At 38.4% G+C, this 11,877-nt stretch overlaps 1 protein-coding gene across 3 annotated transcripts in view; it reads left to right on the top strand.

Annotated features, from left to right (window-relative positions):
- Positions 1-406: 406 nt before the first annotated feature.
- GPM6A (glycoprotein M6A) overlaps positions 407-11,877 on the top strand; it is a 393,114-nt gene continuing 381,643 nt past the window's right edge. Inside the window, exon 1 of one of the 3 annotated variants that reach the window (XM_017879135.1) lies at positions 407-757. In XM_017879135.1, the coding sequence (XP_017734624.1) occupies positions 754-757 (4 nt within the window). In that variant the 5' untranslated portion in view covers positions 407-753. Of the gene's footprint in view, positions 758-1,883; positions 2,517-11,877 lie in introns of those variants that run through there. The other 2 variants (XM_017879133.1, XM_017879134.1) reach the window with 2 other exon arrangements.

Below are 11,877 nucleotides of genomic sequence, written 5' to 3' on the forward strand. Positions count from 1 at the left end.
TCTCAACTGCCAAGCCCTGTGCTCTTTCAGCCTCATCAACTGCCTCTTGGATTGAATTGTTTATTTTCCAGGTGATTTCTGCATATTATTATGTGTGTGTGTGTGTGTGTGTGTATGTGTGTGTGTGTGTGTGTGTCAGGGTGCGTGTGTGTGTGTTTATGTGTATGGTTTTTAGGACTTTATAACCTTGTCCAATTACAGAAACGTATTTTATGTAGAAGAAAGAGGAGATGACAAAGTATAAATTAAAGGGAGAATTTTATCTTCCTCTTCTCTTTATTAATGTTATTATCATTAAGAAACAAAATGGTACACAGAAGACAAGGGACCATAAAATTATCATATGAAACCTGTCTCTTGGAATAATCTCTTTCCAGACTCCACTTAGAGATCATTATCTTGGCTACTGAGACAACGTGTGTGTCTGTAACGTGCATTCAATGTATTTAGGCGAGAGACTTTGCACGTGTCTCTAATGAAAGGGAAAGGGGGCAGGGTGGGGGCCTCTGGGGAGGAGATCTACAGTGAAGGGGAGGGAAATGGGCTTCTAGCAGAGGAGGCAGGTGGAAAGAGGGAGGGGTCTGTGCGCCCGCAGAGTCGCCAGGCGTCCTGCGAGTTGTCTCCGCTGGGAGGGGCGAGGCTGTCACTTGCCAGGGCTCGAGGAGCCCGAGCGCGGCTTGGAGAACTTGGCCCCGCGCAGCGCCTGGTCACTGACTCTCCTCTGGGGACTGCAGAGAAGCAGGACCTCGGGCCATGGGTGAGTGCGCGGGCGGGCGCGGACACTTCGCCCAAAGGCTCGGCCTCGGGAATGAGCATTATAGAAAGAAAATGAATGTTCCTTGGCCTCAGACTGCGTCCCTCCCAGCTCTGTTCCCCCCGCGCCCCGCGCCCCCAGCCCTCTTGTCTCTGGACTTTTTCTCTGGGAGCGAGGCGATGGCTATGGGTGGCACCTGGAGGTGAGGGAGGGTGCCCGACTGTTTACAGTGAGTCAGGAGGGTGGGAGGCTGAGCCTGGGCGCTGGTCCTCTGCGCCGGCCCCACGACCCAAGCCTGGGGGTCCAGTCTACTGTGCTTGGGGCAGTATTTGGGAAATAAAGAAAGACTAAGAGACCCAGGATCCGAATAGCGAGCGGGTTACAGGGAGATCTCTGTCCTCCCGAGTTCCCACGTTTTCATGTTCTCTTTGGGGAGCAAGTTGAAACGGGGCACGAGAAATGGAAACTTCCTAAAACTTCCACTTGGTACAGGTTTGAGCAGAGGAAGGTGCTGGGGCAGGGCCAGACTGTGGACAATTTCTAGTCCCTCTCCAAACGAGGTGCCCATTTGCGCAATAGGTTTGAGGTTGAGGCCGAAGGCTGATTCTTCCTAAATTCGACCTGGGTAAACAGCGTGGTTAAAAGGGCGTCTACAGTGGCTCGGGTCACTGGATGGTGGAGTTCGGCGCAGTTCAGCTTCGCTCAAGTTTCCAGGCAGGGTTCGCTTATTCGGTGTTCAGCGGAGGCAGCTTGGAACAGCTCCAGGAATGTGATTGTGTGTGGCGGAGGGGAGGAAGAACTGGGTGTGAAATAGCCGATTCAAACCCACCGCTAAGACGCAGGGTCCCACGAGTCACCTCGAAGAGCGAGGGAGAGGCTGGGGAGGAGAAAGCACTCGCCATCCCTGGACTGGAGCATCCACAGGCGCAGGGGCGATGCTGCTCTTGCGCGGTTACCGGCTACGTTCAGCCCTCAGCCCGAGTTACTCTTCCAACCCCAGCGCGCTCACTTCTTCCAGCCAAGTCCACTGGGCGCCCCTCCCCCTTGCTTCTCCCTTGTCCTTTGTTGTGGGGGATTTCTTCAAGAGTAAAGGAGGCCTTGGGGACTTACGTGCTCGGCTTGAAATTCCTAAATTCCCACAGGCTCAAGGGTTAGGGGATGCTTTGACTACTAATCATGGAGTTTATAGACAGTAGCCAACTTGGAAGAAAGGAAAAAAGAGAAAGCTGAGGACATTTTTGCCTATGAATGTTAGCTGTGATCAAGACATTCATAGTCTCTTCTTGCTTGACCCTTGGAAGAGTCTTAGAAGGACCCATTTTAGGACCTTTGTATAAACAGCGTTGGAAATGGTCTTAAGAAGGACTGTCTTTAAATGTTTTCTGAAAAGGAAGGAGTATTTTCAGGTTAAAAAAGAAAGATAAAACATTTTCCCAAGTGTGGCAGAGAGTATTTCGGGCTCTTTTTTTTATTTGGTTGTTAAGTGTTGTGTTCCATTGGAAAGACAGGTCCGGAATATTTTAATTTTCTCCTAAACGCAACACTTACTGTTCTACTTGAGCCTATAAACTCTTGTTTATATGCTCACACAGGAGAAAAGCTGTCATAAATGGAAAGTCAAAATAATTGACTTGATGTAATCTATTCATTAGCTCTATTAAAAGCATTACGATGCCATTTGGATCCAACATAATAAAATGTCCGGAAAGAATTACATAATTTACCCTTTTAACCTCAAGTTCGAGAGGACTGACTGTCAAAGGTAAGGTATTCATAATTTCAAAGTTAATTATTTCTTTAATTTCCATTTCCATACTATAGTGAAAACAATTTGTCCTGGATTTTTGCTTCAATGCTCATGGATAATTATCAATCATCCCTCATTATAGGAAGGTGCTGTTGTGTGGGATGGTGTGGAGTTAACAACTCAGTTGTCAGGATCCAAAGCTTGGTCTGTAACTCTTAGAAGTTCTCTTTCCTATCTGTAATCTGAGAGATACCTAAAATTTGTCTGTTCCTTCTTCTGCCAGAAGTAGATTACATTTTTCCCATTGTAATTGAGGTCACCAAAAACTCGTGTAGTCAGGGGCCTAGTAGGAGAGATTAAAAATATTCCTTAACTCTCTTTAGGTGGAGGTAGGGGAAGCAAGTGAGGAAGCCAGAGGTGAGGGAAATAGAGAAAAGAACAGGCCTGTAGCAAGGGAGAGTGAGGGCATGAAGCCAGAACTCAGGACAGAGATTCAAGTATGCAGTCCAGAGAGTAGGAAGAGCCAATAAGTAGCAAGGGGCAAAACGGGGAAAGCAGGAAGGAGGTGCATAGGGGAAACAGAAAACGTTTGGCCACTTAAGGCCATATCTCTCCTCTTCCTTTTAATTTACATATGAAAAACAAAACTTCGCTACTTAGAACCTCAGCTATTTAGTGGTAGTAGGGATGGTAGGGAGTTTAGCATTGAAGTCCAAATTGCTATGATAAGAGGGAAAAACAGGGTAGGAGAATGCTAGATTGCGCCAACAAATGGAATCCAGTTTTTTTTGTTTTGTTTTTTGTTTTATTTTGTTTTCCTGGTATAATGACAACCAAACTTTATCACTTAAAGGAAGATAGTGTTATGGGGATGAATGTAGCAATCAATTCTCATTTGTCTTAGAAGAAGAAATCTGAACTCTAGCACTGTGGAAGAATGAGAGTAATTGGCTAATCAAATATTCTGAATAATTTATAGTCCTTCATATCCATAATGCACAAGGCTGATTGTAAAAAAAAAAAAAAAAAGTTATTTGCAAAGTAGGCAATTGCAATTTTGGCATCTCTTCCTTTTGTTGTTTGATTTCCTCATTGATGCCCTCGGCTTCTCTAGGTATGGAGCAGGGTTTTCCCTCCACTCCAAAATTTTACTCTGCAGAAAGGAGGCAAGAACATAGTTCATACTAAAAAAAAATTGCAGGGCTAACACATTGCTAAGAGTACTTACATTTCAACTTCAAGTTGAATTTTAACCTGCAAATCTCTACTTGTGGAATTTCAGGCCCCATTGGAAAGATAGGTCAGGAATATTTTTAATTTTTCTCCTGAACACAACACTTACTATTCTACTTGACCACATATATATCACTATGAGACTGTTAATGACTGTTTTGTTTAAAAAATGATGTTGAATATGATTTAATTTGACAGATACTATGAAACGTTTAATGGGAGTGGTACTGAACCTGTCTTGGAGGAATGTGAAACATTTGGAAGGGAAGTGGTTCTAGGTAGAATAAGGAGCTCCTTCTCAAGGCAGTAAGGAGGTGAGTTTGGGGAACAGTAGGACATGGAGCTGGATTGACAGGATGGGATTTGATTTTGGAGAGCCTTTAAAAGCAATGAGAGGAATTTAGAATTTACATGATAGGAAGTAGGGTGCCTTAGAAGGTTTTTGAGCAGGGAAGACATAATGAGATTAGTGAAAATGTTGTTTAAAACAGAATTAGTTGGAGAGGACAGACCCAGTTGTCACAGTAATCCTGGGGTAATATGATACATGTCTAAACCAGTTTTGGGAATAATAATATATTATATATATGATATGATAATAATAGAATATGATATATGTCTAAGCCAGTGGAACTGGAGAGCAAAAGATGGATGAGAGATAAGTCAAGTGAAAAAACTATAAAATTAGGCAATGGAGCAATAAGAGAATGAATACAATATTTTGTCTAGAAATTTGAAATCTTGAAGACTGGGGAAGTAGTGGGTTCCTTGATAGAATATTTAAAGGATAAACCAGATGGTTTACTTTCTGCATACTTTGGATGAAAAATTAATTTCATATTTTAAATATTAAGAAGTGATAGCAAGCCTGGGTGCGGTGGCTCACGCCTATAATCTCAACACTTTGGGAGGCAGAACGAGGTGGGTGGATCAGTTGAAGCCAGGTGTTTGAGACCAACCTGAGTAACATAGTGAGACTGTCTCTACTAAAATTACAAACATTAGCCGGGCGTGGTGGCACACGCCTGTAATCCCAGCTACTTGGGAAGCTGAAGCTCGAGAATTACTTGAACCCATGAGGCAGAGGTTGCAGTGAGCCGAGATCATGCCATTACACTCCAGCCTGGACAATAGAGAGAGACTCAGTCTCAAACAAAAAGAAAACAAACAAACAAAAAAAGAAGTAACAGCAAGACATCCAAACACAAATATTTAGTATGTCAGGAACACCTGAGAATTTGATCAAAACACAGAACAAAAAGGAAAACAGAGATGAAAGGGTTACCAACCTTTAGTGAGAGGAAAATCCATGAACTGAATTATCTATTTGAAAGTGTGAGTATAAGGAGTACTGGTTGAGGTACAGGGAGGGGAAAGGATAAATCCTGTTTCACTGAAGAAGGACCCCCACTACATGATATGTACTAAATGCCCTAACATGAGAACAGTGAAATGTGATAACTTAAACATTCCGTGTTAGATTTGAGAGTCTACACATTTTGACAAGAGAAAAATATCAAATGGAAATATTTTGCTCTTACTCAATTTGAGTAACAATGGAGTTGGTTAAGTATCTGTAAAATTGTTTACAAATTCAGACAAAGAATAATGACACACAGTATTGTCTTGAGCTCATAACTTTTTTCAGGGAAACTATGACACCCTCGAGACAGTTATGAACAAAGGTACAAGAGCCAAGGTTTGAAATAGGAGAAGCAGATGATAATCTCTTATGTCTTTGAATGGGTTCTATAAATCTTTGGGATCCTGCTTCCTCATTTGTTTGATGAGAGGATTGGGCAAGGTTCTGCAAATTTATGTAGCTCAGCTCTTGATCCAGTAATCATTAGAGAAAAAAAACACGTAAAGAAGGTAAGATTAAGCTATTTCCATTAAGCAAATCAAGAACACTTTTATGATGCTAGAGAACTGGATAATACTTTTGATCATTTGGCTTCCAGTGTGTTATTTTCCTTACGAAATCACAAGGTCTGATAAGAGTCCCAAACTCAGCAGAAAAAGATAAAACTCATGTTCTAAGCATTTATTGCTGCATAAAATGATCTCCCAAACTAGTGGATTAAAACAACAACGTATTATTGTCATTCATGGTTCTGCGGGCTGACTGTCTGCTGAGCAATCCTCATTTGAAGTTTCCTGCCTTGGAAGCCTGATGGCAGTAGGGGATTTAGCCATCTGAAGACAGGATTGGACTAGTCGTCCAAGAGAGCTCACATATATAGCTGGCAGTTGATGCCAGCTGTTGACTATGAGTTTAACTGTCCTGAAGTGGCTTGGGTTTTCCACAAAATGATGACTAGGTTCCAAGAGGCGGCATCGCAAGAATGAATGTTCCAAAAAACCCAAGCAGAAGCTGCAAAGATTCTTATGATCTAGCATCAGAAATCCCAGGACATCGCTTTTCCTTGATGTGAGGAGCAGCCTGCTCATACAAGGAAAGGAGAAATTGAGGGTAGCCGACTAACTGATTTAATTCCTAAAAGAGCTGTCTTGTTAAGTGTACTTCACATTGGGTTTACAACTGAAAACTCAGTACAAGTTCTGAGAAAAACATATGATTAAAGACTAAATTTTTAATTAGAAACATGAAGAAATCTAAACAGTCACACTAAAATTTCACAGCAAAACATTTGAGTGTGGAAATTCATGCCTGGGTGGAAATGTGTTGGTAGAATACTGGGATAAGCTCTACTGAAAATAGTTTCAAATAAAATCAGCTAATCTTTCTTATTTTCCCTTGAATCTGAAGTTTCTAAGGCTACTGTAAAGTACTGTTCATTTTATTTAGAAAAGAGTTGGTCATAAGTTGGAATGTAGGTCAATTTGCATAAATCCTTTGCTCAATATCCTCTTGTCACAATCAACTAGATACTTTGTAGTGAACTGTTTAAGAGCTTGCTTTATTTTTTCAAGAATGTGTTAGTTTTACAAAGTACAAAATTTGAATTGGTATAATGTCACTAAAGGCTTCATCATACTTTTCTTTTGAAGAGATGTATTTAACTAACTAAGGTTCCACTTAACAAACTCTTCATGTAAATCTCTTTTTATTATTAATAATTTTATCTGGCAAAGTTAGAGCTGTCTCTGTGATTACAAAAAATCGAGGCCTTTCTCCCAGATAAATGAAAAACAAAGAAAAATTAGGGTAAATGAGATGGGTTTAAACTCCAGGACAGAATTAGTTTCAACCTAGAAGTTTAGAGGCCTTAAAAAATATTAGTTCATTATTGTGTTTCAGCTTATTTAACTTGAGGTCATTCTATTTTCAACTGTTTGACAAGAGATGAGGAGATGAGGGTAAATATTGCAAAGCCGGACACTCGATGCTCATTGTCCATGCTATAGCAAGCAAACAAAACCATGTCCCAATGACAAATGAAGCCTTGACCTGTATGAATGACATAACCAGAATAATGTGTTAATTCTAGAAAGTAGTATCATAAAACAAATTTTTTTAGTTTAATATATTCACTATTTATTTTAAGATATGTAAGGTATGCTTAAATAATATACAGTAATAACAAAATAAATATCTCTTGCTAGTTGTATAAACTTCCTTATTGTAGAACCTCTAATTTTATTGTCCAGCTAGAATACCTTAAGGCATATATTAAATACTGATTCCTGGGTCCCAACTCCCAAGACTCAGATTCAGAGGGCTTGGGTTTGAGAGCTGGACCTGAAATTTTAACATGTAATCCTACTGATGATGAGGCAGGAAGTCCGGGGCGTGTAACGAGAACAACTGACTCCAGAATGCCTTTCTTCTAAGCTGACTTAGCCACTCATTACAGCTGTTATTCCTTCACTTGTATCACTAATATACAGGCATACCCTGTGTTATTGAACCTCACTGTATTGTGCTTCGTAGATACTGTGCTTTTTTTTTTTTTTTTTTTTTTTACAAATTGAAAGGATCAAGGAGTGATTTCCACTTCCAAGTCTTATTCTTAAAGAACTATATTTCATAAGGTAATAGCTGCCATACATAGTGATTCCTCTAATGGATCTGGACAAAGTCAGTTGAAAACTCTCTGGAAAGAATTCACCATTCTAGATGCCATTAAGAACATTCATGATTCACAGGAGGAGATCAAATATCAGTATTAATAGGAGTTTGGAATACTTTGAGATCAGTCTTCATGGATAACCTAGAGAGGCTTAAGCCTTCAGTGGAGGAAGAAACTGCAGATGTGGTAGAAATAGCAAGAGAACTAGAATTAGAAGTGGAGCCTGAAGATGTGACTGAATTGCTGCAATATCATATGAAACTTGAATAGATGAGAAGCTGCTTTCTTTGGATGAATAATGAAAGTGGTTCCTTAAAATAGAATTTACCTCTGGTGAAGATGTAATGATATTGTTGAAATGACAACAAAGGTTTTAGAACATTACATAAGCTTAGTTGATAAAGCAGCAGTAGGATTTACTCCAATTTTGTAAGTTCTACTGTGAGTAAAACGCTAACCAACAGCATCACATGCTACAGAGAAATCTTTCATGAAAGGAAGAGTCAATTGATGCAGCAATTATATTGCCTTAAAATAAGACAAACGCAATTCATTATCTTATTGTAAGAAACTTCCCAGCCACCTTCAGCAATCACCACCCAGATCAGTCAGCAGCCATCAACAGGGAGGCAAGGCCCTCCACCAGCAAAAAGATTATGACTTGCTGAAGATTCAGATGATTGTAAGCATTTTTTTTTTTTTTTTTTTTTTTTTTTTTTTTAACAATAAAGTGTTTTAAAATTAAGGTATATACATTGGGGTTTTTTTTAGACATAATGCTATTGTGTACTTTATAGAATTTAGCATAGTGTAAACATAACTTTTATATGCACTGGAAAATAAAAAATTCATGTGACTTGCTCTATTGTGATGTTTGCTTTATTGCAGTTGTTTAGAACCCAACCCCAAACACCTCTAAGGCATGTCTGCATTATTTTTATCTTCTAATCCTGGTCCTAATATTACCAAGAGCTACCTCTTGGAATTACTATTACATTTCTGTTTCATTTCACTACTAAACTTACTAAGTTTCTATAGTTGCTGTCTCTTCTTTTTCATCAGTCACTAATCAACCTTTTTGGGTGATGTTCTCCAGAGTTCACTGAAACCCCTCCCCTGAAAGGTACTAATAACCTCCTGTCTCATAGCTTCAGTGTCATTTATGTTTATGTATCTCTCAAATCTGCGTATCTATGCCTGTCAGCCTCAATAGGTTCAAAACTCTCCTTTCTCTCTAATATCTATCTTGGAAAGATGTTTGTAGAAAATTAATGGATATTGGAAAAGCAATGTGAATATAATAAATATTGCATATATTATTACATTTGTACACACTGCTAGGAAAATGTGGTAAAGCTTCAAGTATGTTGCACAAATGCCTGGAGTTCAGTAAACACTGCATCTGATGAAAGTCTAGCTTTCTTTTCTGTCTCTCTGTGTCTACTATGTCAGCTGTTTCCTCCTTGCATTATAGTTATTTGTGAATGTGTACTGTTTCCTTACTTGGGGTCATGTCCAGACATTGAAGGCAACAACATTTAGACAATTGACAAAGAAATCAACAAATACTCTCATCATCAAGCTATTTGCCTTTGACTGCCTACTTTGCTAACTCAGAAAGATAAAAAAACACAAAATTTAAAAAGTATAATGTATTTAATATTGATCATTGCAGGAGACAGGAAAGAAGGCAAAACTATGGAATGAGTGTATCTGTTCAGAATAGGGTGTAGAAAACAGTTGTGGGAGGGAGTCAACATTAGACCAAAGGCCCTCGTGAAAGAAACACTAAGACAAGAAGGATCTAGAATATTAAGGCAAGAAGGACTTTTCAGCTGAAAAGTAGATGAGACAGAGTTAGTGCACGTTCAGAAGAATCAAAGAAAAAAAAAGAGTTTTAAGAAATGAGTGACCTACATTATTCAGTGCAACAGAAAGAACAGAAAGGAATACAATATATTTTGTTTTAAGGGTTTTTTCATTTATATCAGCGTATTGAAATCAAAGCATTTTTAATAAAGGAGTGAAGATACAAGTCTGCTCTCATAGACCAGATTACAAGGACTAGAAAAAAAAGAAGAAAAATAAGGAAGAAAGAGAGGAGGGAGAGAGGGGAGGGAAAGAGAAAAGGAGGGAGGGTGGGAGGAAATTTGGATGGATCCAAGGTCAAGCAAAGATTTATGTTGGGTAGGAAAGAATTGTTTCATGATATCAGAAGGGGAATGATCCAAGGGAAAGGCAGAGACTGAAAATGCGGTGGAATAGCAGAATCCCTCAGCAAGTTACTACAGAATGATCTAATGATACACATTTACTATTTAAATGTGACTTCAAAAGTTAAACTAAGAATGTTTGATGGCATTTGAGTTTTTTAAATGATAAGATATGCTTCTTGACTGTTCTAAATTGCGATATAATACAGTATGTCTAGTAAAGTTGGTGTGCATCTGTTCTGAAAACTGTATTGTTCATTTTTCTTGTATTTTATTTACAGAGACTATTTATATCTTCATGTATTTAGGAATATATAGATAAATACATGACCTATATTCAAACTGTGAAATGAATCAACAGAGATGAAGCATATTGTGGTTAAATAATCACTACACTAGGAGTCAGGAGATAATTGTTCTTATCCCAATAACTCAGCTATTATTGATCTGTGCTACCTTGGTCCTGAGGTATAAGCAAAGGGTGTGGATTAAGTAGCCTGTAAGATTTCATTCAGCTCTAGATGCCTATAAACTAGTCAATCAATCAATTATATTGAGCCCCACATCCTCACCAAATTGTGAAGATGATATTCCCATAGCAGCAATTCTCAAAGCTGACAGATCTTTCTTTGTTAGTAATTCTTCTGTGTTTTCAACCCTGACTTTCTGACAGAGAAGACAACTAAGGCTTCAACCAGATTTGGGTATTTTTCTTTCTTCACGTCTTTAGATATTTTTTTCCCTTTATTAAGTGAAGATAAGAAAAAAATGGAAACAAAACAAATACCAAATATACAATATTACCAGGAATTATCTGAGACTTCCTTAGGCTACATGCACGTTACTTACGTGTAACTCATTATATATTATTAATATATTATTAATTAGTGAGGGAACTATTTGATGCATTTTAACATGTAAGTTTTTATGTTTTATGCTAACAACTCTAAACTTTTGGGTTGCTCTTTACATCTCTCTCTTTTTCTGTGTGTGTGTGTGTGTGTGCACATGTGTGTGTTTGTGTGTAGGGAGTTCTTGTTTTTTTATTTTGATTGATTTGTTTCATTTTTATATATGTGAGTACGAGATAATGTTTTGTGTGGCTGTTACAATGAAATCATTTTACAAATCCTAGAAATTATTCATTTAAAAGGAATCATTTTACAAGTTCTAGAAATGATGTTTGTTCCATTGGCAATGTTATCTCCAGGTAAAAATGACCACCATGGTTAAATCCTAGTCTGTATGCCCGAAACAAATATATTGTGTTTTTTTAAAGAAATATCAGGGCATAAAACAGATCATATCTGATAAAATATAGCTCAGTGCTGGCTTATTCCTTTTGGGTGTAATATTTTTTGTTTGCTCTTTCTTTTATTAAGAAAAATACAGAAATATATAAAAGAAAAGTGCTGAAATGGAATTGTGCTTTTAAAAAATTTTGAAGACACAATATATTTAGTAGATAGTTTTATTAACATAAGTCAACTATCTTTTCCATCTAGATTTGAAGTGCAAATAATGAACTTCAACACTGGATACTCAGGGAATTTTCTGCATTCTTTTTTTTCAGTTTTCTTACTAAATAGTATAAAAGGATAAATATTCATAGGGATGTACTTGAGATATGAGATATGTTTGACAAGGTTATACATTTTGTCACTGTTTTACATATTTTTTCCCCTTCTAAAGAAAGATTTAGGCCAGGCATGGTGGCTACACCTATAATCCAAGCACTTTGGGAGGTCAAGGTGGGTGGATCATTTGAGGTCAGGAGTTCGAGACCAACCTGGCCAACATGGTGAAACTCCCTCTCTACTAAGAATACAAAAAATTAGCTGGGCGTGGTGGTGGGCGCCTGTAATCCCAGCTACTCAGGAGGCTGAGGCAGGAGAA

This window comes from Rhinopithecus bieti, unplaced genomic scaffold (assembly GCF_001698545.2).
Source record: "Rhinopithecus bieti isolate Rb0 unplaced genomic scaffold, ASM169854v2 scaffold_9996, whole genome shotgun sequence".
NCBI classification, from domain to species: domain Eukaryota; kingdom Metazoa; phylum Chordata; class Mammalia; order Primates; family Cercopithecidae; genus Rhinopithecus; species Rhinopithecus bieti.